Here is a 27831-nt window from a genome sequence, read left to right on the forward strand (position 1 = left end):
ACTATACTAGAGATACGTTTCTAAATGCTGATTTTAAAATAAAGTATTGGTTCCGACCCTTGTAGCTCAGTGGTTGAGCGTCAACCTATGAACCAGGAGGTCATGGTTAGATTCCTGTCATGCCCCGGTTGCAGGCTCAATCCTAGTAGAAGGTGTGCAGGAGGCAGCAGATCAATGATTCTCTCTCATCATTGATATTTATTTATTTTTAATTCTCACCTGAGGATATTTTTCCACTGATTTTTAGACAGAGGGAAATACCGAGAGAAATATCAATGTGAGAGAAACACATGGATTGCTTGCCTCCTTCACGAGCCCCTACCAGGGCCCGGGCTGGAAGAAGCCTGCACCTGAAGTACGTGCCCTTGACTGGAATCAAACCCAGGACCCTTTGGTCCGCAGGCCAACGTTCTATCCACTGAGTCAAACTGGCCAGGGCTCATCATTGATGTTTCTCTCTCTCCCTTCCTCTCTGAAATCAATAAAAATATATTTTTAAAAAACTATTAGTTTGTTTTATAGGTAATTAAAATACTAATTATATACATAAAATGCTTATTATTATGGCCAAATACTAATTGCATATATAAAATATTTACTGTTAGTGTCCTAAAAAAAGCTTATAATTGTTTTAAAGAGCAAACACCTTTGGGAAAGAGTAATGAGGAAGAATCTGAAAATTCTGGACTGCTCATTCTGCTTGAAGGCATAGTAGCTGATCTTGAAAAATCTCTTGGAACAGCCTTATCTTCAATATTAGAAACAGAAATGAAAATTGCTTTTGGAAACCTCTGGATGGAGGTAATTATTTCAACTCTATTAGTTGAAAAGTTCTTTTTTATTGCTAGATTGGTTACCTTATTTTAAGAAATAGTTCTTGGTAAGCCTTATAGTAATAATGTATATCACATTATTTTTTCTTGAAGTTTTTGAAGTAACATTTTGAAAATTAAATGATAGACATTTCCAAAAGATTAGGACTACTAGTATATTTTATTAGTCATTTTTCTAGTGAACAAATATTTATTGTGCATCTACTGTGTCAGACACTTTGCCCCATGGAGCTTCAATTGTATTCAGAAAAACTTTTCTCATGTTAGTTTGAGTCAAAATGTCTTGTATAGGGAATTCCCCTAAGTAAGATGTATTCAGAAAAAGAAAGGTATATTTTGGCTTATGTCACATAAATATGAGAATCGGTATAAATTTGATCATATTAGCAAGATATTTTGAATTTTCTTTAGATTTACATCTTTTCTCCAATCAGTAAAACACCACATTTGGCAATGGTGGCTTTTTTAGTTTAATGCTTGTTTGCTGTTCACATTTATAGCTAGGAGAAACATTAGTCCCCATCAATTGTAGATTGTGTCTATTCCAGATATTCGGTGAGATACTAATACTAGTGTTTGCTTATAACGTGTTTGCTCTTGATTATATTATCAAAATTTGGAAGAATGATAAGAACATTCTAGAACGGTTAACTTAAAGTGGATATTTCATAATAGAATCTAAGATAGTAATTTTATATGAAGGACATGCTGACATTTTGTAGTACTAAATGATCAATCTTTATAATCATCTTTGTCAGAGTATAGCAGGTGTCAATTATAATTGACAACTTTTTTCTATAAGAATTTTTTCACCAGTTACACGAAACTACTTAGATTGGATTCCTCAGAAATGACCATGTTAAAAAGTAGATTGTTGACCTTTGCTAATTAAAATTATGCTTCTCATTAAAACTATGTTTTCTTTTTGCACACGTAGTTTCTGAAACTATAAGGATTAATATTGATATCAGTTTTACAAAGGAATTTGTAATGGAATCATTTTAAGATTATGCTTGGCTTTTAATAACACATCTTTTAGTTTAAAAGGAATTCAACTAATTATATTTTTCTCAGAAATATATATTGGTATTCCTGAATAGGTACAGTTGACCCTTGAACAACTTGGGGTTTTGAAGTTATGACCACTCATGCAGTTGAAAATCCACATGTAACTTTTGACTCCCTAAAAACTTAACTACTAATAGCCTACTGTTGACCAGAAGCCTTACTGAGAACATAAACAGTCAACTAACAAGTAATTTGTATGTTACATGTATTATATACTGTATTCTTGCAATAAAGTAAGTTGAAGAAAAGAAAATATTAAGAAAATCATGAAGAAGAGAAAATACATTTACAGTACTGTACGTATTTATTGAAAAAACTGCACATAAACTGGACCTGCACAGTTCTAACCTGTGTTGTTCAAGGGTAAACTGTACTTTTTTAAATAATAGGAATAATAAATAAATCAGTATATGCTGATTTTTTCTAAATACTTTTTAGATGCTGTACTTGAAACCACCGTGGACTCTAATGCATTTAATACAATGCTTTAAAAAACATTGGTTGGCTGTCTTTGGATTAATTATGGAAAATAACTTGCTTTTAACCGTTGAGAGCTTATATGACAGTCTCTGTAAAGGTATGAATCTTTTATTTTGTTTTCAGCAGTGTTAAAGTGGGTCTAGCAGATATAGTCCGTGGAATGTGAAGATAAGTTAATAAAAATTTCGTCAATTAATTCTTAATTGCTTATACTTCTCATATCTAAAGGGAATTTGTGGCAGCTGGATGCATGGAGCTGCCACAAATTGCTTTCCCAATTAAAGGTGGAGAGGTTGATGGGAGCATGGCAAGTGGTGAGGCTTTGGCCTTCAACCCCAGCTTTAGTGAAGCAGCTTTCTTTTATCTGTTTATATATGGAGATGCCATGTAGGATGTGAAAAAAATGTTTCTCTGATAAGAAGAAAAAGATGTGAAAAGCACTGATCTGATGCTATTAAAGCACATGTTTTTCGGTCAAGGAAACTAGTCCTGAGAGGGTAAATGATTTGTCCAAAGTCAAACAGCTAGATTTGTTGTGTAATACCTTTAAAAAGCAAAGTAAAAACCCAGGGCATTTAAAGTGCCTATCAGCTCCTTATGACTTACACAAGGTAGATTTTGCATGAATACCTATTTTTCACAGTTACCATTTTTAAAGAAAGACACTTTTGAGGCATTGTGTTTAACTATAAAAGTTATTTATTAGGGGTATTATTATATAAGGGACATGGCACAATATGTTGGACATGACTTCAAAGCAGTTTTACAAGCTATATATAGCAAAATGTTTTTTCATATCTTTTACTAGTGGCATAATTTAGTTGGTTCTATCAAAAGAGAGAGTCCATAAACCGGGTGTGATCTTGAACAAGATTTAGTTTCAGAAATTTGTCTTGTTTTTTCCAGGGGTGGGCAGTGTTTTGCTCTTGCATGCAGCTTAAAGGTAGTAGGCACCAGCTCTCATTGGCAATAGGGAAAGAAGTGAAGACATGGTAACTGTTTCTTTTGCTAAAACATCATTTTTAGAATTCTTAAGTGCATTATTTATTGATCCTTGCTCTAGAACAGCGGTTCTCAACCTGTGGGTTCCGACCCCTTTGGCGGTTGAACGACCCTTTCACATGGGTCGCCTAAGACCATCCTGCATATCAGATATTTACATTACGATTCATAACAGTAGCAACATTACAGTTATGAAGTAGCAACGAAAATAATTTTATGGTTGGGTCACAACATGAGGAACTGTATTTAAAGGGCCAGAGGTTGAGAACCACTGCTCTAGAAGAATCTGATGCCTAATGTTTACTGACTTGTGAAGAATCCTATATAATAAAATGGCAATATGCAAATTGACCCTAATGGCAGAATGACTGGTCACTATGATGCGCAGTGATCACCAGGGGGCAGATGCTCAACACAGGAGCTGCCCCTGGTGGTCAGTGCACTCCCACAAGGGGAGCTCCGCTCAGCCACAAGCTTAAGCCACAGTTGGACATCGCCTGATGGCTCCTGGGCTGCCAGAGGGATGTCTGACTGCCAGCTTAGGCCTGAACCCCCGGGGAGCAGGCCTAAGCCAGCAGGTGGACATCCCCCGAGGGGTCCTAGACTGGGAGAGGGCGCAGGCCGGGCTGAGGGACCATCCCCCCAAGTGCATGAATTTTCATGCACTGGGCTTCTCGTATTAAATAGAATGGTAAAAGTACCTTCTGCTCTAAGATAATTTTGAGTAAGAGAATAGCAGATTTTGTTTACTATCTTTAATAGTATCCTCGCTATTGAATATCCCATCTAATAAAAGAGTAATATGCAAATTGACCATCATTCCAACACAAAGATGGCCGCCTCCAATGTGGTCAAAGATAGCTGCTCCCATGTGGACACAAGATGGCCACCACAAGATGGCTAGCAGGGGAGGGCAGTTGGGTGGGACCCAGGCCTGCAGGGGAGAACAGTTAGGGGTGACCAGGCTGGCAGGGGAGGGCAGTTAGGGGTGACCAGGCCAGCAGGGGAGGGCAGTTAGGGGCATTCGGGCCGGCAGGGGACGGCAGTTGGTGGGACCGGGCCGGCAGGGGAGCAGTTAGGCATCAATCAGGCTGGCAGGGAGTGGTTAGGGAGTGATTAGGCTGGAAGGCAGAAGTGGTTAGGGGCAATCAGGCAGGCAGGCGAGCATTTGAGAGTCCTGGATTGTGAAAGGGATGTCTGTCTGCCTGTTTAGGCCCGATCCCAGTGGCCTAAATGGTCAGTCGGACATCCCTCGAGAGGTCCCAGATTGGAGAGGGTGCTGGCTGGGCTGATGGATACACACTCCTGTGCACGAATTTTGTACACTGGGCCTCTAGTACATATATATTTAACTTCAGTATACCAAACAGGAATCCTTAGATCAATGCATAGAAAATTGTGTGGAAAATGACTAGTAGCTTTTTCTGACTTATTAACCATATTAACTTTGTCTTAAATAATTATTGTTCTTACATAAGCATTAAACTATTTCAGTCACATAGATTTCTTTTTATGTTGTGTCTAAGTACTGACTTTATCACTGTTATTTCTCTTTTGCTCATAATCTTCATAAAGAATTTTTTAAGACAGAAATAAAGTGATTAATTCAAGGATATAAGCCCTAATGAACATAGACTAGAGTGGAGAAGCACCCTTAGAAAAAGTTGTGCCCAGTTTCTCCTCCTCAGGAGTTTCCTAGGTTCATGGAATCTCCATTCTGTCCTGTGTGTAGCATTTCTCCCATCTCTCTTTTCCCACAGGAATTTAAACTAGTCATTGACTTTAAAAATAATTGAAAGTGTTTTGTTAGGAAATATACTATTTGTTTGGTAAAAGGAAAGATAGAAGCTTGGCTGTTACCATCACATTACATTAGAATTTCTGAATATTCTGTAATTAATTATTAAAATTTATCTTTAATTTTCATTTGACCTTTCAGTATTTTACAAACAAATACTTGCTCTATAATTGATACAGGGAGATTCTTTATTTTTTTAACTCATAGTGCCAGTGCTGGTGTTTCTGAATATAACAGTCGCTGAAACTGAACATTAAATAAAACACATTGTAAAATGGTTATTTTGAATGCCTTTGAAAATTGTTAGTATGAGGGGTGGGAACAGCTGGGGAGAGATGAATGGGGGAAAAAGGAGACACGTAATACTTTAAACAATAAAGAATTAAAGAAAAGAATTTGAAAAGAAAAAAATATTAAAAAAAGAAAAATCGTTAGTAGCATTTTATCTTAATAATGGAAAAATTCTTTTTATTTTGAGTTTTGGTGACATCAGAAAGTTACTTAATCTCATTATTTGTAACTTTTTAAATCCTTGAAATTATTGTCACCATCTCTTCTAATTGGTTTGAGATTTTAATGTAATTTTAATTCCTTGAGAGAAAGTTATATCTTTAAATTACTGGTATACTAGTAGATGAACTCACTTTGCTAATTTACAGGGGAAAAATTGCTAGCTTCTCTTGCCCCAAACGTACTGTTACCAAAATTATTTATTTTTTGCTAAATGTCATCCACAGAGAGAAAGCAGGTTATTTTCAATAAATCTAGTATTACATTTTATGTAATAGAATTTGAAGGTAAATCACTATATAATAACTGATTGTGAGAGGTACCACATATAACTTATATGCTTGCTACCAGAGTGGGACTCATCTGATGCCTCCATAGTAATTTGTATGTGAAACAGTCTCAGTTTTGAAAACTCTGTAGTTTAACTTATTTGTGTGATGATTGGCTCTCTTTTCTGAATAGCATGTCTTTGAATTGACCATGTTGTGGGAACTCCTAGAATCTAAATCCAGAATAGCAGAATCACCGCCAAGAACTTTGTAACTAAGTCTGTTTAATTGCTGCTTTTTACACCAGAGAGATAAATTAGGAGTGACTTGTAGATGTAAATGTGTACTCTTCTTAAATCTCATAATTAATATTAGGTTGGTTTTCCAAAAACATTTTTTGACTTGTATAGTCATTGTTACATGTTTATTTCTTCTTAATTTTCTTTTCCCAGCTAACAGTGCAGTAGATTTTACAACAGTGAAATTCCTACTCCAGGATTCTCAAAGCCTATTACATGCTTTCAGTACAAGGTCAAATTATGATGGTGTTCTTCCACAGGCCTTTGCTCAAGTAAACAAACTTCTGCAAACACTTACAGAGGTAAGACGCCTTTGGAATGCCATTTAGAGTAGCTAATCACATACATTTTAATGTATTTAGCAGACAACAGTAGGTAAAGGCTATTTTAATTTTCACTTATTCTAACATACTGAAGGCATTAAGTAAAATAGTAAGTGAAGCCCTGACTGGTTTGGCTCAGTGGATAGAGCGTCGGCCTGCGGACTCAAGGGTCCCAGGTTCGATTCCGGTCAAGGGCAGGTACCTTGGTTGAGGGAGCATCCCCAGTGGGGAGTGTGCAGGAGGCAGCTGATCGATGTTTCTCTCTCATCGATGTTTCTAACTCTCTATCCCTCTCCCTTCCTCTCTGTAAAATATCAATAAAATATATTTTTTTAAAAATAATAAGTGAATTGAATGTTGAGTAAACAGTTCTTATTACAAGTTATAAAACACATTGTTATATGGAAGTAGTATCATAGCAGTTGTTGGGATTTTAATTATTTTATTTATTGGATAGAAGAAAGCTATGCACTGTTGTTTGAATACTCATTTCCCAGTGCTATAGACCGTGGACCACAACATGCATCAAAATACTTTGGATTTCTTTTTTAAACATGCAGGTGCCAAGCCTCTCTCAAATCTTACTGAATCAAATTTCTGGGAGTGGTGTTCAAAAATGTTGTTCTTGTTTTACTTTTTATTCTGAAATAATTTCAAATTTACACAAAAAATTGCAAGAGTAGTACATAGAATTCCCATTTATATCCTTTACCCAGATTCTTCAATGCTAACATTTTATCACATTTGCTTTATTGTTTTCCCTGTGTTCTTACTACCTTATCTTTCACATTTTTTTCTGAACTCTTTGAAAGTACATTGAAGATGTGAATCCCCTTTACTCCTAAATACTTATATATGTACACACACATATATATACATATATACATATATGTACACACACATATATATATTCTAAAGAATAAGCATACCTTATGTAACTAGTATAATTAATCAGGAAATTAATATTGAAGTAATATAATTATCTAACCTGTTTATCTTACTCAGATTTCACCCATTGACCTATCAAATTTCTAACAAGTATTTTCACATTATTCTTATGCTGTCACCCTAGCCCTGGTGTGTTTTACCCCTTTTAAATTGACTGTGTAAGTTTTGTCCTTAGTAGTAATCTATTTCTACAGTCTTCTAATTTTAAATCTAGAAAATTCTGGGAGTTTTATATTCCAGAAGTATCTCAAAGAACTCAGAACCACAATTACTAGCTAAAATTATTGATTCTCTTTTTTCTCTTGAGTTATTGAATTGGCCAGATTTTTCTCAGTGATTTTTCACAGTCACATAGGTCCCAGTAAGTATGAAGTAAAGAAAAGATTAGATGATACTAAACTTAGTCATAGTGAGGGAAGAACTAACTTGCTTAAGAGAGTATCTCATGGAGTAAAAGAAGCATCTTTTAAAATATATTTTTATTGATTTCAGAGAGGAAGGGAGAAGGAGAGAGAGAGAAACACCAATGATGAGAGAGAATCATTGATCAGTTGCTGGGATCAAGCCTGCAACCCAGGCATGTGCCCTTGACTAGCATTGAACCCGGGACCCTTCAGTCCGCAGGCCGACAAGAGCATCTTTTAAATAAACTAATAGGAAATATGTGATAATTCTGGAAGAAGGAATCAACTTAAGGGGCAAAATGATCTTTTGGTTTAAGATAACCAAAACATGGGTAGTTGTCTTTGTTTATGGCTTTTAGAATTAACAATAGGAAAGAATAGATCTGGAAAGTTAGTGGGTTGCAGCTTGAGTATTGTACTTGAATTGTGTAGGGAAATATATGTTATTTCTCATCACAGAACTGAGCCCTGAACCACATCTTCAGTGAAACAAATATAGTGAACAACATGGAAAGTTCAAGATACCCATGGGCTTTGCAGTTTTTGATTTAAGTTTATTGAGAGTCAAAACTTAGGATTGATTGAGATAAAAATAATAATGAATATCAAGTCAAGGTCCTTTCATCAATGGAAATGTAGAGATGAGAAGTACCATGAAAGTGTGATGTTAAAATTTATTGTCATTTATCAGATAATGGTATGCCCACTATATGTTGCACACTGAGTATTTAAAAATATTGACTTGTGCTCAAGAGGTTCGAACTATTTAAAACACATGTCTAGACTTTATAGACATCCTAAATTTCTCTTATTTGTACCATTATTTTTCTGGGCATCTAGGTTAAAAAAAAATCTTAGAATTCTTAAATGTAGTCTTTGGCAAGTTTTTAAAAATATTTCTTGTATACTCTTTTTTCCTTTTTATTCTGCATTTTCCTATCTAATTCAAGTTCTCAGCATTCCTTTCCTGGATTATTTCAGTAGCCTTCTAACTAGTTTCATGTATTCTTTCTTTTTTAAAGAATACTTTATTGCTTTTTAGAGAGAGAGGAAGGGAGAGGAGAGAAACATCGATGTGAGAGCATCACATCGATAGGCTGCCTCTTGCACACCATCAACGGGGATTAAGCCCACAACCCAGGCCCTGACCTGGAATTGAACCAGCAACCTCTTGGTGCTCCAGATGATTCCCATCCAACTAGCCACACTGGCCAAGGCCTAATCAGTTTCTTGCCTCCACTTTCTTCTGTTCCAGTTTGTCTTAGAGTGCTATTCTGAATATATCATTTCTTGAGAAGCCTTCAGTGGTTCACAGTTGCCCACAGGATAAGGCTTATATTCTATCCTGATTTTTTTTTTTTTTACAGCCCTTTGAATCTCATTCTTCTTAATGGATTATTAGGAGCTTGGAGGCTTGCATATACCAATTTATCATTGCATCCTAGGTGTCCTTTCTCTATTTCAATATCATATGTGCAGAAGAGTTCAAACAGTATTAAATTGATACTAGCATGCTAGCTAAGAAAGATTGGAAATATTGTTTGACATAAATGAAAAAGGGAATTTTTTTTTTCTTTTGATACTTTTCTGGGATTATTCTGTATGGAATCAAAAGACAGAGAATAGTCAGCACTTTCCAGAAAGCTAGAACATTTGGAAGCACAATTGGCCTTCTTTTTCTCTCACTAATGAAGGACTGAGCTGCATTTTATGTAATACTTATTTCTCTAGGTCAAGGAAAAACGTAATCAAAATCCTTCAGAAAATACAGCGGGTAAAAAGCAAGAAGATACTTCTCCAATGAAGTCTGACAACCAAGAAATCACCATTTTCTCGGACGCTCATCTTTCCCCACCCAACAGGCATCAAGAAATCTGGTCTATCTTAGAGAGTGTTTGGATTACAATATATGAGAACAGGTACTAAATTTCTAAGAAGTGTTGAATTTTAGGGTTTGCCATCATTACCGATATTCATTGAACAGTTAGAGTCTGAATTGTGAGTTTAATTAACTAGATTACCTTATTGAGGGTCTTTTGTCAAATTGGTACCTTAAAAACAGTGATGCTTAAATAGGGGTGTACATCAGAATTACCTCGAGAGTTCTGGGTAATTTCTGGATAATATAAGTGAAAAGTGCTTATCTTGCTTTATCAGTGTAAAGTTCTTAGAGTCTACTTCAGTGATTCTCATGCCTGATTGTGTACCTGAGTCACTGGAGAGTTTTTCAGCATATTTATGCTCGACGCTTTCATGTAGAGGTGCTCATTTGAAGTTCCGGTAGACCCCATGCACAGTCACTCTTCCTAAACAACTAGAGTACCTACGCACTTGGTACCTGCATCTCCTTGCCCTGTGCTCTCGTGATTCAGTAATCAGTTATGAACTTATAGCACACCAGCTCAGGTTTTTGCATCTTTTCTGTTTATGAGGAATTTGGGTAAGTATTAGGTACTATTAGTGTTGAAGATCTCATGGATATTAATAATGCTTATCTCTAGTTGGTGGACTATGGGTACTACATATTTCCTTCCTTTTACTGAATTTTTCATATTTTATATGATGTCTAGCCTTTAAATGTATAAAAAATTTTTAAAGATGTGTCCTAAATAAGTTTATGGTTTTTATTTTTAAAGGAATAAATACACAAAACCAGTTGTATTTCTATACACTAGCAATGAACAATCCAAAAAGGAAATAAAGAAACAACTCTACTTACATTATCATCAAGAAGAATAAAATACTTAGGAATAAATTTAACCAAGAAGGTGCAAAATTTTTACACTGAAAACTACAAAACATTTTTTGAAAGACATTAAAGAAGATCTGTGTAAATGGAAAAATCAAATGTTCATGGAATGGAAGTTTTAACAAACTTGGAGGACTCATACTTCCTGATTTCAAAACTTACTACAAAACTACAGTATTCAAAACAGTGTGCTACTGGCATGAATTAGACACATAAGTTAATAGAATAGACTTGAAAGTACAGAAATAAATGCATACATCTATGGTTGGTTGATTTCAATCAGGATGCCAAAGCCATTCAATAAGAAAAGAATGGTATCTTTAACAATAGTGCTGGGACAACTCAATAGCTACATGCAAAAGAATGAAGTTGGACCTTATACTACATAAAGAAATTAACTCAAAATGGGTAGATGACCTAAATATAAGAACTAGAATTATAAAACTCCTAGAAGAAAACAGTTTATATAGAGCAGCATTATGAGAGATGAGTTATAAATATTTTATGCATTAGAAATGGAAATACTTGGATTCCTGTAAACATGCAGGTGTACATATGAGTATCTTTTCTTTTTCTCTATTTCAGCACAGATGTATTTCAAAGATTGGACCCAAATTCAGCTCTGACTTCCTCAAAAATACCATCATTTGAAGAAGCATTTATATATCTTCAAAAGTTAATGGCAGCTGTGAAGAATATTCTTGAAGGAATTCAGAGGTAAATATGAATTAATTTTAAAGTTTTATTTAATATCTTTTTAAATTTATTACCTTTCTCTTTCTTCTAGGCATATCAGCTTTTTCAGACTTGCTGAGAGTCTTCCAGCAAGTTTTATAAACTAATATATTATCCAATAGGGAGGGGAAAGTAGGTTTGCAGTTAAGAGTACCCAGCGGATCTAGGCATAAGTTTACGAAAGAACAGATTGAGGTAGTACTGACCTAAGAACACTTCTGTAGAGTATTGACCCTAGTTCTACAGTGAAACCTGAGGATAAGCATTTTTACAAACTCCCCAGGTGATTCTAACATGGAGCCAGGGAACTTGTTAAAAGTTCAGAGTTATAGATATTACCCCAGAATTATGGAAATCACAATATCTGTAGATATTTTGTAAAAGATGGAAGTTGTATTCTTAACAAGCTTTTCAGGGGATTTGTGCAGGTGGTCGGGGACCACACTTAAATCCAGTCTCCCAGAGTAAGTAAATCAGAACCTCTTGAGCTACCAGTAGAGGGCACTATTAATAAGAAGTTTGCTCCTTTTAGTGTGTCATTTACATATCTTTTGCTTATTAAGCTTCTAAAAAACGAATTTTCTTACCCAATCTTAACATGGGAACAAAACATATACTGGTATAACCATACATGATTTCTGGGAAAAGGAATCCTATAATCACAGCAGCTTTTTAGATTCACTGATGATTTAGCTGCTTCAGAGAATGTGATGTTTGCATTGGAGAGAATATTTTATTAACTTAATACTGTAAATTCCCTGCTATTAAGTCTTATGTTAAGAAATGCTAAAGCCAGCAAACACTACATTTTTAGTGAAGCAGATGGGATAAATAACTGAGTAAATCAGTGGGGTTAAGCATCAGTAAAATAAATGAAACGGGGGAAATCAATTAAAGGTGCTAAATAAGGGCTATTATAATAATTTAACTGAAACAGTAAGTATGTAGTAAATATGTTGGATAAAGCCAGATGATCAGTTCCAATTCCATCCTACAGAGTCCTTGTACAAAGGATACAGAGTAGAACCTCCTAGACTTTAGGATTAGTCTTATCTATTTGTGCCTCTAAAGAACTTTTAACACTGTGGCAGGCCAATCATCTGCTCCTAGTGAGAAGTGATGCAATCAGTGTCCTCAAGACTGTTTTTCAGTAAAAGATTAAGTCCAACTCAGAACAGTGCTGTCAGTCCTAGATCATGCTGTCTATTGGTGTTTCTCTGTTAGTCAGAATATGTAGATCCAAGAAACCACTCTAGGTATTTACAAAATTTAATATACACTTTACATACTTTTTAAAAATATATATTCATTGATTTCAGAGAGGATGGGAGAGGGAGAGAGAGATAGAAACATCAATGATGCGAGAGAATCATTGATGGGCTGCCTCCTGTATGCCCCTACTGGGGTTGAGCCTGCAACCCGGGCATGTGCCCTTGGCCAGAATCAACCCGGGACCCTTCAGTCTGCTGGCCAGTGCTCTATCCACTGAGCCAAACCGGCTAGGGCTACACTTTACATACTTAATTTCAGTGCTGTTGGAAGGACTGGAGGAGCAAAAAGAAGAGGTGGTTTTTTTTAATGCATTTTGAAACTTTCTGTGTTTTTGTGTTCTCTATACCAGCGGTTGCCAACCTTTCGGACCTCATGGAGCACCAGTGGTCTACGGACTACCAGTTGGTGACTGCTGCTCTATACTATAGAGCACAATTCATGATTACTATAATTATTTTTAAAAGTCAACAGTTCCTCCAGATTGCTTGGAAATAGTTGTAAGCAAGAGAAGGGATGTGATCCTGTAAAATATTTCGTGTGTAGAATTAGAGGCATTTTTCAGTGTGTTCCATGAAATTAAGCTGTAATGACTATTCTTCCTTTACATAGTTAAGCTCAGGGCCTAATTAATACAAGGAACCCCGCCCAGTTCCCAACACATAATATCAAGACAGACGTAAGGTAACTACTGTGCACCTTCACATTACAAAGGGGGAAAATAAGAGGCACAGGGATCTCGAGGAAATCTAAAATCCAGTCAGGCACATGTTGCCACTTCCTTGATTAGGGCTCAGGCCTGCTGCCTGGGAATGACTTACAGCTGCTCTTGACTGCTTGCTGGGTTCTTAATTTGGGCCTTGACTTTTACCGTAAAAAAAGCAAACTGCAGCGGAGGAACATTCTCAGCCTGTTCTTTCCCGTAAAAGGTAGGAAGAGTCCAAATACCTCTTTCCATTTCATATTATCTCTATCCTGTTTAGTTCAAGTGATGGTACTTTTACCAGAACATTCCAACTAAAAAACTGTTTTCTATGAATCTTATCGGGGTTCACTTCATTAGACAAAAACCACAACTACAACTTTCTTTGAAATAAACCCTTCTCCGCCTTGGGTTCCCTGTGAAACTGGTATGGGCAATGCCCTTAACATTTTTGGAAGTCTTGTTTAACAGACAGATTTGTGAGGCATGCTCTTAAGCCCCTTAAAGGGCCTTCGGTGTTTCTGAAAAATTCTACAAGGCACCTTCTTAGATCTTTCTGAGGACTCAACAAAAAGCTCTACAGCAGTGGTTCTCAACCTTCCTAATGACACGACCCTTTAATACAGTTCCTCATGTTGTGGTGACCTCCAATTTCATTGTTACAAATTGAACATAATTAAAGCATAGTGATTAATCACAAAACAATATGTAATTATATATGTGTTTTCCGATGGTCTTAGGCGACCCCTGTGAAAGGGTCGTTCGACCCCCAAAGGGGTCGCGACCCACAGGTTGAGAACCGCTGCTCTCAGTAATGCTGTTAGTATTTCTTTACCTTACAACCATGTTTTCCTGCCATACCTGTTAAAGGTAAATATTGAATAGTACTTAAACTTGTAACCTAAGAGAAACGTAATTGTTACTTCAGGAACTTTGATTATACTTAATGCTTTGGCAATGAGTTTTCTAGGCTCATCCTTAGATGTATTCTGTCACCACCACATCACTGTATGCTCTCCATTTGTGATCTCATCTGCTCCGATCTCTTTATGAATATTACTGTACTTTCCATCTTTCCTCTCTTCTTGGTTCAGTTGTGAATTTTCAGCTCATACTCTGCTTAAACGAAACTTATTATTTTAACTGGTATCACCTGATTCCTTTCTGTTTTCTTCCTCTGTGTCCATTAGATCAAATGCCTGCTGATATTTGACCAGTTCTGTGATTGATGCTAAAATTTCCAGTTGTGTTTGTGAGCTTTGCAATTTCTTTGTAATGCAGTCAACATCTGCTTTATATATTTTGATGTTATGGTATATCTTCCTGGTGAATTGGTTCTCTTTACTGCTAATAGTACTTTTTGCCTCCAAGTTTATTTTGTAGTATGTTAATATTGCTAGATGAGCTTTTTAGTGTCCTTTTTTGTTATTTTTTCCCTTTATCTTCAACATTACAGGTCATTATTTTTTTACATGACATAAAGCTAGATTTCTCCTCATTTCACTGGTGAGAAGCTGAGGTGCAGAAAAGTAGGTAACTTGATCAAAGTCACATAACTAATTCAGGGTTTTAAAAGGAGTGTCAGCCTTTGAGTAAGTGTTCAATAAGACATTATGTGTTATTGTTGATGCTGTTACAAAAGAAACCAAAGTACATTCAGATCAGACTTGGTTTGTAAGTGGTTTGTGAGCTTCAGATTAAATCCTACTTCAGATACCTATTTCCCAATTCTGATTCCAAAATTCTAAAGTGGAATTTCAATGATAATAAACAACTTGAAGATAGGCAGCTGTGTCTTTTTTTTTTTTTTTTTTTGGCAACCGTGTCTTTTAATTTTGTTTTATATTCTGTAGCTTGTAGAATAATATACATCTGAAAAATAGTATGCATATAATAAATACTTTTTGATTGTTATGAATTTTTCGTGAAAGACAAGTGTAGATATATTTATAAAGAAAAAATAGCCATTTACTGAAAAGTATTTTATTTCCTCTAAGGGCTAATTCTTTCATTTTGTTACTCTTTTTCAAAGTTGCCATCAAAGGTTAATTTCATTCAAAGAGTCTTTTGTCTTCATACTGGTATAAGAAAAAAAACAGTGAGAAAGGCTGACCTCTCAAGAATTTTGTGTGGGGAATTACTAAGGCATAAAAGTCCATAAACCATTTCTCTCCATTTTATTTTTTATGTATTTACAATAAGCTGTACTTCTAGTTAGTAAAAGTTGGCAACTTTTTAAAATATCAGGCCAAATTCCATTCTCACAAACTCAGCGTTCATAGGACATGATGAAGTTGAAGTTCAGCCCTAAATTGAGTGTATTTTAATAAAGGTTGTCTAGTCTGTTTGTGGCCCAGTTTACCTCAAAACATTCTTTGAGGATAACAAGTTTTGTAGCCAATCCTATTATGTATATTTTATTTCTAAGAAATAATATGTATTGATTTATTTTGATTGTAACAGTAATATATATGAATGATGTTGACATACTAATAAACCTTTCTTCATTAGAATATAATTCTGTGCTGTTTATCAAGTAATCAAGTGTTTACATTTGGAGAAAATAACTTCTTTCTTACAAACTTCAAATTCTGGCATTTCATCACAGAAATAACTTGTAAACTAGTTTGTTAAAAGTAGCAATTAAAAGGTGTGAAGAAAGACTCAAATAGAGAAGAACGCGATATTCTTCCTTCATTATCTTCCTGTGCTGGGTCAGGATTTTTTCTTTCCTGGGCTTTTTAGAACTATGATGCTTTGGTCTACTCTGAGTCTTTGGTTTTTGTTCACTGTTGTTTCTAAGGGCTTGGAATAGTTCTTGACTCATAGTAGGTCTCAAATATTGGTTGAATGAGAGAATAAAGGGGTCTTGTTCTGATCTGGGCATGTTGAGCTTTTTCACTTACCACATACATTGTGAGGGTCAGACGTTTTCCACTAGAGTTTGCCTCAGCTAGACTGTGTATGCTGTTATTTATAGTACAACTATGCTTTTGTGATGGTGAAAGGAAAGATCTTATAGACCAGCGGTACTCAACCTATGGGTCGCGACCCCTTTGGGGGTCGAACGACCCTTTCACAGGGGTCACCTAAGACCATCAGAAAACACATATATAATTACATATTGTTTTGTGATTAATCACTGCTTTAATTATGTTCAATTTGTAACAATGAAAATACATACTGCATATCAGATATTTACATTACGATTCATAACAGTAGCAAAATTACAGTTATGAAGTAGCAACGAAAATAATTTTATGGTTGGGGTCACCACAACATGAGGAACTGTATTAAAGGGTCGCAGCATTAAGAAGGTTGGGAACCACTGTTATAGATGAAGAAAGCAGTGTAATCCAAAAATGCAACTCTGTAGAGACAGAAAATAGATTAGTGGTTGCCTATAGCTGGGGTTGAAGGTGAGAAAAGAGAATGACTACAGATGGGCAAGAGGGACCTTTTGTGGGTGAAGAAAATGTTCAAAAATTGGATTGTGGTGATTGCTGTACAGTTTGGTAAATATATTAAAATTAGTGAATTTTATGGTATGTAAGCTATACCTCAGTTAAACTGTTTAAAATATAAAGCCAGATTGGGAGCTTAAAATTTCTCCAATTATTTTCTAATTGGAAAACTAGGATGATGTAATTCTTTTATTTCTTACTTTGGATATGACTTGTTGTGATAGATAATTGATTTTCCCCAAAACCGGTTTTTTTGTAAAGCATTTCAGGACAGAAAAATGTTAATTTTATTCACTAGTACTTTCTATTGTGCTTATCAGCTTGGAATTTATAAGGCTTCTAATAAAAACATCTCATTTTCTTACCCTGTTTTTAGATATTTCCAAAGCTACAAAAATGACTAAGTGTAAATTATTCTACTTTGCTGATAGTTTGTTTACAGTAGTTACAGGGTTAAAACAGACTATTTCTATCATCTTTCTAAAAGATTGGTTTAACTTATTAAATAGCTTTGTTTTCATTTTTTTAAAGCAAATTATTTATGGACCCTCCCAATGTATTATAATTATCCTCTGTCTTTTTTTTTCAATTAGGAGATTATTTGTATTTTAAAATTACTTGTTGAGAGAAAAAGGTTTTCTATGAAATGGTATTCTTATTTAGATTTTTGTATATTCTTAAAGATATTCTGTATATTTCTCCTCCAAGGGAGTATAGCCTCTTTAAAAACTCAACTGTGTCCTGAAAAATTTATGAAAGCTCTTCCACAGTCTAAAAAAAGGCCAAGTAGATTAAAGATATAATAAGGTTATTAGGTCAGTTAACTCCAACGATATCAACAATAACTCTGACAATATCAAGCATTGGCAAGGGTAAAAGGACCTAGAGACAATATTTTTTTTCTTTTTGACTTTTTATACGAGTTTATTTAAGCCAAACTGACCACGTATGCTGGGAGCCAGATCTCAAAGAGATGTTGTAATTAAGGCACTCGGAATTTAAGAATTAGTTGAGGTGGCTTGATTTCTCATTAGTTAGATCTTTATGCACTTACTCTGTAGCTTGAAACTATTAGGTGATGATAATAGTTGTTATTACTGTTATAATTGATATATAGTGTTTGCTGAATACCAGACACTGTTATAAAGGCTTTCCTATAGTAGTTCATTTAATTCTCACAATAACCCTATGAAGTATGGAATGTTACCCATATCTTTAACAGATAAGGAAAATAGCTCACACAGAACTCACCCAAGTTCACACAGCTCAACAGACCCAGGCAGGCATGCTACTAACCACTATACCATAATGAAAGGACTGCTTTCCTTTTTTTTTTTAAGAAAAAAAATTAATATTGAAAGAATTAAAAAATACGTAGTATAAGAAAATGAGAATTAATACTTTACTGCTAGAAGGAGAAATAAGTTATTCTATCTTTATTTTTTCCTTGTTTCCATTTATTTTGTGTTTTTATGTTATTTATATATTTATTTTTTTTGTTATTTTTATGATTCAGTATTAGCATTGGTCTGATTACTAATGCTTTTTCATATAATGCTATGCTGATAGTTCAAACAGTTTTATTTGAATTTAGTCACAAAATCTGCCCAACCAGTTTGGCTTAGTGGATACAGTGTCGGCCCATGAACTGAAGGGTTCGATTCTGGTCAAGGGCAGTCGGGGTGCATGCAGGTGCCAACCAGTCGATGTGTCTTTCTCAAACATTGCTGTTTCTCTCTCTCCTCCTCCCTTCCACTCTCTTTAAAAATCTATAGAAAAATATCTTCAGGTGAGGATTAATAAAAATAAAAACACAAAATATTTTATTAGTATATGTGTCTGGCAGTTTAATTAGTTGTCTGTTGGATAGGTTGAACATTTCTCTGGGAGATCTTTAAGCTTTATCTGCAGCTTTAAATGATAGGGAGTACAAATGCACTTCACATTTCTATGTACCTTTTGAGAAATCTATACCCTGTGAACTATTATTTCACAAAATATTTCTGGTTATTGATTAATTGATGATACAAATACCAATGTAAATAAGCAAAAATATTTTAATAAGTCCTGTGTTGAATTAAGCTCATGGTTTTATAATTTTTAACTGATAAAAACTAGAAAAGGTTGTAAACATTCTAATAAGATTATTATACAACAAGTTATCTCTTACAGTATGGATATGTTTTGAGGAAAAGTTCAGGTATTGTATTTTTTTTTTAACCATTCATTCCCCTTCCTCTGTTTTTATTATATTTTATTTTTTAGGATTTTGGCCCCCAACAGTAATTATCAAGATATTGAGACCCTCTATAACTTCCTAATCAAACATGAGGTATGAACAGTACTTTAAAATGTTTATCACATTTCCACCATAAACAAATTTTAATATAAATTAACATGATAGAGTTCTAAAATGTAATGGTATGCTATTTAATTGATATTTACTTTAAATTGTTGAGTGCCACAGAAGGTTTCTGGTGACATAGTTTGTTTTTTTATTCTTTAAGTAAAAACATACAGTAGAACCCTATAATAATACTAGAGGCCCAGTGCATGAATTCGTGCACAGGTGGGGTCCCTTGGCCTGGCCGGCTGTCAGGGTCAATGGGGGCCAGCCGGCCCTCTCACCCATCCTTGCTGATCCGGGGGGAGAATTCTGTTGATCTTCAGTTTCTGTTAGCCTAACGCTCTTTGCACATGTTCCCATATATGTTTGCTTTACAAGTGCATGTGTCTTTAATTTTTAAAATGTGCTACTTGAAGGAATATGACGTGTATTCAGGTCTCACATTTGTTATTGAGTCAAACTCCTTTAAATCTATTTCTTCACTTTTATTCCCGAGTAGCTCTTTATTTAGCCATTTGTATGCAATATCTGACATGAAGAACCTAGTGACTAAGTGTTCAATGTTGGTTCTTCCATCTATTACCTGAATGCTCTTTAAAGAATTATTTAATTCTCTTTGTCTCAGTTTCTTCACCTATCAAATGGGAATAACATCAGTATGTAAATTATAATATTCTTTAAAACTAAATAACTTATTATACCTATGTAAAGTGCTCCAAACAGTACCACACAGTTAAGTGTTCGGTGTTACAGCATTTATGTGTGCTTTTTAAACAGTCAGCCTAATACTGCATAACCATACTATGTGATTAGGATGATTTCTTCATTGGGCATGATTCATATTATTATTTCATAATATTTTCTAAATTTCAAATTGAGTCATTAATTCTAACTATAAAAGTATATTTGTGGAAATAATATGATAATTTTAAAATCACACCCTGGAATAATATGGGACATACTTAGTGCTTTCTGTTGCTGAGGTATTGGGAAAAAATACCTAACATTAGTTATAAGAATATGTGGAATTGATTTCCAGATTTTTAAAATAATTTCTCTTAGCAGAACTTCCTTTCCTATATCAATTACTGCATTGGAGACATTTGTCTCATAAACAGTGATAGGACCATCTAAAGTTTTAAGATGTTTGGCTTTTATACTTAATCTTTGCCCTTTGTTCTTGAATTTTTTAAAATTAATAATATAGCCATGTCAATATTTGGTATTCATTGTAAATAGTACAAGAATTTGATAACACCAATTCCACAATCCACAATATGTCATAATTCTAATAAGGTTCACTGACAAAGGCATCTTTTAACTATTTGTTCCCTGGGAATTAAAATTGTACACTTGAGCATAAAAATGATATTTAACTGTGTAATTTAAAATGTCCCAATGTGAATGATCAAAAATGTCTTGAATCAAAATTAATGACTATGATGAAACAAGATATTTCAGGCTAGAATCTGTGATATAGGTGATGAATTTGTATTTCAGTTTTCCTTTTTAGTAGTAAATTATCTGTCTTTTTTTTGTAAGTCACCTATGACCTGGAACCCTTGCACCCTAGCTGTATTCCGGGATAAGTGTCCAAATGTCTGTGGATGATCACTTTTAAAACTTAAGCGTCATCTAGATACTCATTTTTCTAAAAATACACTGAAGGCTTAAGGAACTATTTTTTATTCATATTATACAAGGTTCAAAAATCTCAGCTGATTTTTCTCAATAATTGATGGACAATACGTGATTCCCTTCATTCTCTGATCAGACACCTGCAATATTGTTGACATTTGCTTGCCTAAGTTTGGATATATTATAGGTCCTGGTATGTTGGAGTAATAGTGAAAATAGTGAAGGCCCTGAGACCAGAGAATAACATGTAAACAAGGAGGAATTGGACTGGTTGTTAGTTTAAGTACATATTTTAGGACATTTTTAGAAGATACTTTTAAAAATTGTAAAGTACCTAAGAAGTTAATTATGATAAATTATATACCAATTTAATACATTTATTATAAATATATTAAATATTATATATAATTAAATAACAAATTATAAGTAAAATTTTAGGATTATATACATTTAAAGTGTTATATTTAAAAACTATGTATTTTTAACTTTCAGTGAATGAAACATTTTCTACACAAATGTGAATTTTTTATGAAAATACTGAAGAGGCTGATGGAACTTTTACAAATAAGCAATACCCTTAATTCTGTAGAAGACACTCATGATATGAGTCTTTAAAGTAGTGTTAATGAATGCATACCAGCTAATATAAATAAATTGAATAGGAGATAGTCTCATTTAAGTTTCCCTTTCACTAATTCAGAAGTTCTTAAAATTTAGATACTGTGCTATTTGTTGAGTTATCTGGTAAAGGGAGTTTTCCTCTACAAATTTCTAGATTCTTCCCTACACATAAGTAAAATATAATCTAAATCAGTAGTGAAACCTCAAGAAATACAGAATTGCTTCTGTGCGTACTACAGGTGACACCACTAGCTTGTGTATGATAAAGGACTTTTAGTATTGTATGTTATGTCTGGATTATAATACGTATTTATGAACTTAAACACGTTAGTTTACCTATTTAGACCTCCATAGTCTGAAAAATGCATTTCTTTAGAAAATTTCTGTAAATCACACTTTTTCCTAAACAGATAGATGTTTCCACATAGTTTATAACCTTCGTATTTAAATGAAAGTGAAGGTTATTCAGTAATAACTTTTGAAAGGGTCAGCAAAGTATTCAAATGTTGTTAGAGTTGAATACTTGACTTTTTCTCTCAGCTTGAATTATTTCTAATGTTTAGGATATAAACAAGATGTGGCTGTTTCTGCTTATATAGTCTTCCCCAAATCCACTTCAGCCCTTTAAGTTTTTAGTATTTTAAATTTTATAAGTTATTTACTTTTCCTAGAAAATAAATACTGAAAATCACGAATATTTTAAGAGGTCAGGCTAACTGAAGCATGAATTGGTTTCATGGAGTACATTTTTTCCCCATTTGATCTAAAAAGCAATTGTTTTTTGAGATTTTTTTATTAACCTCAAGGCCATCTCACTACCAGTCCTATGAACAGATTAGGTTGAAACAATAGGACGAATATTTTTACATATAGTTCAGTGTTAGCATTATGGTCATTGAGCTTGACATTCTGCTTTCTCAGAATGTGGGCCACTCTCTGTTCTTACTACTTGTTTGATTTAATATGCATTTTTAGTAACTATATCTTGGTTCTTTTCAGGTAAATAAAAGTGTCAAATTCACTGCCCAGGAACTTTATGATTGTGTTTCACATACTGAGTATCGGTAAGTCATATCTATACATATATACCGGTGGTAAAGAGGTTTTTTTGTTTTGTTTGTTTTTTATGTTTTTTTATGAGTTTTTACCTTTATTAGTATAAAAATATTTCATACATACAAAAAGGCTGTGTGTGTGTGTGTATGGGTTTAGCAGGTATAAGATTTAAAATAATTGTTAAACTTTTGGCCTCAAGACTCCTTTATATTTTAAAGTTATTGGAAGCCCTGACTGGGTAGCTCACGTGATTAGAGTGTTGTCCCAATGTGCACCAAGGTTGTGGGTTTGATCCCAGGTCAGGGTACATACAAGAATCAACCAATGAACTCATAAATAAGTGGAACAAATTGATGTCTGTCTGTCTCTCTCTGTCTCCTTATCCCTTTCCTCTCCCTCCTCCTCTCCTTCCTACCTCCCTCTCTCCTGCCCCATTCTTCTATTCCTTCCCCCTCCTTCTCTCTCTAAAATCAATAAATAAAAAATAAAAAAATAAGTTATTTAAGACCCTCAAAGAGCTTTTGTTTTTGTGGGTCACATCTATCTGTATTTACTGTATTAGAAATTAGAATTGATAAATTTAAAATATTTATTTAAAAATAACAGTAATTAATTACATGTTAAGATCAGTAACATAGAATTATGAAAAGAATTTTTCCCAAACCAAAAGTGTTACTGACGAGAGTGGCATTGTACATTTTTGCGAATCTCTTTATGTCTGGTTTAATAGAAGAAAGCTGGGTTCTCATAGCTGTTGCATTTATTCTGTTTCCATAATCACGTCATGTATCACTGGGAAACTTCTGTGTACTCTTGCAAGAGTGAGATTGCAAAAGGCAAATCATGTCTCAGTCTTGTTAAGAAAATAGCTTTGGCCTCTTTGACATCTCAGACCCTTTGAAAGAGGCTGGCATTCCCCAGACCATGTTTTGAAGAACAACAGGCATAAAGAATACTCAGTTGACAAAATAGACCTTTGCCCAGTCCTATTTGTATCCTCCCTTCCATCCTCTCAGTGATTTTGTGTTTCTAATTCTCAACCTTATCTTTATGGTTTTACTACGTATTATTTATTATTAAAAATATGGGGCCTGGACAGTGTTGCTCAGTGGTTGAGTGTCGACCTATGAACCAGGAGGTCATGGTTCGATTCCTGTCAGGGCACATGCCTGGGTTGCAGGCTTGATCCCCAGTGTGGGGCATGCAGGAGGCAGCCAATCAGTGATTCTCTCTAATCATTGATGTTTCTCTCTTTCTCTCTCCCTCTCTCATCCTCTCTGAAATGAATAAAAATATATTTTTAAAAAATATTTTAAGTGTTTCTAGTTTTTTTAAAAAGGGATTAAGTTAGCAGTATCACACACTATATATTCTTTAAACAAATAATTTGGTTTCTAGCATTCATATGTAACAAAAAAGGACTAGTATAAATCTGATTCTTGTATACACAGGGTATAGGTTTGAATTCTCCATCCCTGGGCCCAGACAAACAAATCCTGAGGAGCAAAAACACATTTAACCTAAATCTTTCACTGTCACCCTTATTCTTTGAAAGTCAACATTGAGATTCACCATGTTGCTGCATGGAGCACAATTAGTTCTATTATAACATGACAGGTACATTCCTAATATCACCCATGCTCTATGCAAAATCATGCAGTAAAAACCTCGGGGTGCATAAGAAAAAAATGGGGAAGATGGCGGCATAGGCTAACGCCGGAGTTTGCTGCCTCTAACAACCACTTCAAAAATACAACTAAAAGACGGAACGGACATCATCCAGAACCACAGGAAGGCTGGCTGAATGGAAGTTCTACAACTAGGAGGAACCGAGAATCAGAGGAGGCGCAGTGCTGAAGTAAAATACTAAGGTGCGGAGTGCGCGCGGCACGGGCTGGTGGCTGAGGGCGCGGTTGTCTGTTTCAATCAGGAGGGAGCCTCAGACTCAGAGCTCCAGATCCGGGCGAGTCTCTAGGGACCCAGACTCAAACGGGAGAAGCAGGACTGTCTGGCTACGGTCCCTCCGAGGTTTGCAGCTGTTGCTGGGACAGAGAGGCAGAGCCCCTGGGGACGGACTGAGAGCAGCCATAACTGCTCCCTCCTCCACCCTGTTGATCCCGTGGGACCCGCCCTGCCCAAGCCCTGCACAGAGGCATTTGCCGGATAGCCTCAGGCAAAGGCTAGATTAGCACAGCCAGTCGGCCTGGAGGTCAAATCCCTCTAGTATTAACTATAACAATCAAGGCTTAACTACAACAAAGACCACTAGGGGGTGTACCAAGAAAGCGTAAAAAATACGGAGACAAAGAAACAGGACAAAACTATCAAGGGAGGATATTGAGTTCAGAACCACACTTTTGAGGTCTCTCAAGAGGCTTCTAGAGTCTGTCGATAAACTTGATGAGTTGTACAGGAAATCTAATGAGACCCTCGATGGTGTGATAAAGGACCATCTAGAAAGTAAGCATACACTGACTGAAATAAAGAATATTATACAGACTCCCAACAGCAAACCAGAGGAGCGCAAGAATCAAGTCAAAGATTTGAAATGCGAAGAAGCGAGAAACACCCAACCGGAAAAGCAAAATGAAAAAAGAACCCAAAAATACGAAGATAGTGTAAGGAGCCTCTGGGACAGCTTCAAACGTACCAACATCCGAATTATAGGGGTACCAGAAGATGAGAGACAGCAAGATATTGAAAACCTATTTGAAGAAATAATGACAGAAAACTTCCCCCACCTGGTGAAAGAAATAGACTTCCAAGTCCAGGAAGCGCAGAGAACCCCAAACAAAAGGAATCCAAAGAGGACCACACCAAGACACATCATAATTAAAATGCCAAGAGCAAAAGACAAAGAGAATCTTAAAAGCAGCAAGAGAAAGAAACTCAGTTACCTACAAGGGAATACCCATACGACTGTCAGCTGATTTCTCAACAGAAACTTTGCAGGCCAGAAGGGAGTGGCAAGAAATATTCAAAGTGATGAATACCAAGAACCTACAACCAAGATTACTTTATCCAGCAAAGCTATCATTCAGAATTGAAGATCAGATAAAGAGCTTCACAGATAAGGAAAAGCTAAAGGAGTTCATCACCACCAAACCAGTATTATATGAAATGCTGAAAGGTATCCTTTAAGAAGAGGAAGAAGAAGAAAAAGGTAAAGATACAAATTATGAACAACAAATATGCATCTTTCAACAAATGAATCTAAGAATCAAGTGAATAAATAACCTGATGTACAGAATGAACTGGTGATTATAATAGAATCAGGGACATAGAAAGGGAATGGACTGACTATTCTTGGGGGGAAAAGGGGTGTGGGAGATGCGGGAAGAGACTGGACAAAAATCGTGCACCTATGGATGAACACAGTGGGTGGGGAGTGAGGGCGGAGGGTGGGGTGGGAGCTGGAAGGAGGGGAGTTATGGGGGAAAAAAAGAGGAACAAATGTAATCTGAACAATATAGATTTAATAATAAAAAAAAAAAGAAAAAAATGGGGCTGGAGCATATCACTCAAAGATGTAAGGGACACATTGAAAAATCAAAATGGTATCCCAGATTTACACATGTTAGTGGTTAGGAAATACATAAATGCTATAATAGATTTAATACGTTACCTTGTAAAAGAGCTCAGATTGCTTATGGAAGTGGTTGTTGGAAGACCGCAGTTCATCCGTTAGTGTGATGTGCTGGAGGAAGGGTTATCTAGAATTGAATGTAAAGTCATAGCACTAAGTGTGATTGGGTGTAGCCCATAACACACAGGAAGCTGAAGTAGCTGTTTGAGGTGTGTGCATGAGTGTGTTTTGTCTGTTCCTAAGCAGCTTGGGTCAGCTGGGTGCAGTTTTCTATGTTCATCTAGCATCTCTCACTTCTGAAATTGTGCATAGGACAGTTATGTGCTCAAATTGCTCTTTACTACATAAGTGGTGTTGGAACAAATATGTGCATTTGGAACAAGTGTTGCAGCTGAACTGACTGCATTTTTTATTTTCATTGCTATGTAATATGCCACTGCAACACTAAGTCACTTTTTTTTGCTATTTATAATGTGCAGATGTGGTTACAAAATTTTATGTGCAGGCTCAGGGATTAAGTTAACTATCAAGGTGCTTCTGTTAAAACTCTTAATTGATAAATTTGATGGTCAAGATGCTAGGACAAATGTCATTAAGCAGTACAGCTCTGAAGTTCACTCATTAGATTCAAATAAGTTTTCCCAGAAAATCTGAAGGCAGTGGGCATGCATGATGTTGTAACGGGGGGAGAGAATGTTTTTTTTTTTTTACTGTAATCTTCAGACTATCAATCAGTTATACTCTTATTTATAGATCTTTACAGCCAATTTACATGTAAATGTGTACATGAAATTTGTGTTAGACTATAACGCCTATGAACCTTAGCCATATTTTTGAAGGTGTAGAAACCCCACTCTAGATAACTTGGAGCACAGAGTCCCTTGCAGAATGGTTCCATCAGATCTCTAAAATTAGTTTAACTTCCCCATACTGTTGGAATAGTTGGAAGGTTTTTTTTTTTGGTGTGTTTTTTTTTTTGGAGAGGGTGGTAGGAGGTAGGGAGGGTACAGGGATCAAAATTAAATGTTCAAAGTTCTAATTTGTTTTCTTTCCACTTACAATTCCAAGGATTTGAACTATGATATTAATAAGCTCCTTCTTATGCCCAAAAAGATGATTTTGAAATCAAATATACCTAATATCTTGAGTGCACTGAAAGATGGCAATTGCTCTTTAGCAGGCTTTTGATTAATAGCTTTAGATTTGTTACTCTGCTGTTGTTTTGAAATTATTTGCCCTATCTATCTCCCATATTAGCCTCTGGTATAGTCCACAGCTCAGTTTTCAAATAAGCTGCCAAAGGAGACAGTGGTTCATATTAGACATGGGGCCAAATGCAATAGATAGTAGATGGCAAAGTTTTCCTGTGGCTCAGAGATGAAAATAGATGAGTGACTTAGCTTGCATATATAGCTGGCCACCTTTGAGAATGTTAAGAAGAGCAATTACTTAAAATGTCTGAATTTCCTGTTCTTTGTTTTTTAATATAAAGTGTTTGTGAGGAAGTAGACTGTTGACATGCCCAACATCATATTTACTGCAATAGGGATGTAATTAAGTAGTTGAAGAGCATAAAACTTTTTTTAGGTTCTGATAAACAAGGAATTGAGGTTTCAGATTGACAGTAGCTTTGATCCAAAGTTGAATTCCATGATACTGGAAAACCTCCGTATTCACTGTCATATAGGAGCCAGTTAACTTTTCTCTCTTCTGTAGTTTGTAGACTCTT

The 27831-nt window shown here is 35.3% G+C and overlaps 1 protein-coding gene across 2 annotated transcripts in view; it reads left to right on the forward strand.

Moving 5' to 3' along the window:
* SWT1 (SWT1, RNA endoribonuclease homolog) overlaps nucleotides 1-27831 on the forward strand; it is a 57770-nt gene that overhangs the window by 23426 nt on the left and 6513 nt on the right. For both annotated transcript variants that reach the window (XM_014456814.2, XM_023754735.1), the window contains exons 12-18: nucleotides 638-801; nucleotides 2340-2478; nucleotides 6413-6561; nucleotides 9666-9853; nucleotides 11269-11400; nucleotides 19120-19186; nucleotides 22460-22524. In XM_014456814.2, coding sequence (XP_014312300.1) covers nucleotides 638-801; nucleotides 2340-2478; nucleotides 6413-6561; nucleotides 9666-9853; nucleotides 11269-11400; nucleotides 19120-19186; nucleotides 22460-22524 — 904 coding nt within the window. The remainder of the gene's footprint in view (nucleotides 1-637; nucleotides 802-2339; nucleotides 2479-6412; nucleotides 6562-9665; nucleotides 9854-11268; nucleotides 11401-19119; nucleotides 19187-22459; nucleotides 22525-27831) is intronic.

This window comes from Myotis lucifugus, unplaced genomic scaffold, assembly GCF_000147115.1.
Source record: "Myotis lucifugus unplaced genomic scaffold, Myoluc2.0 scaffold_65, whole genome shotgun sequence".
NCBI classification, from domain to species: domain Eukaryota; kingdom Metazoa; phylum Chordata; class Mammalia; order Chiroptera; family Vespertilionidae; genus Myotis; species Myotis lucifugus.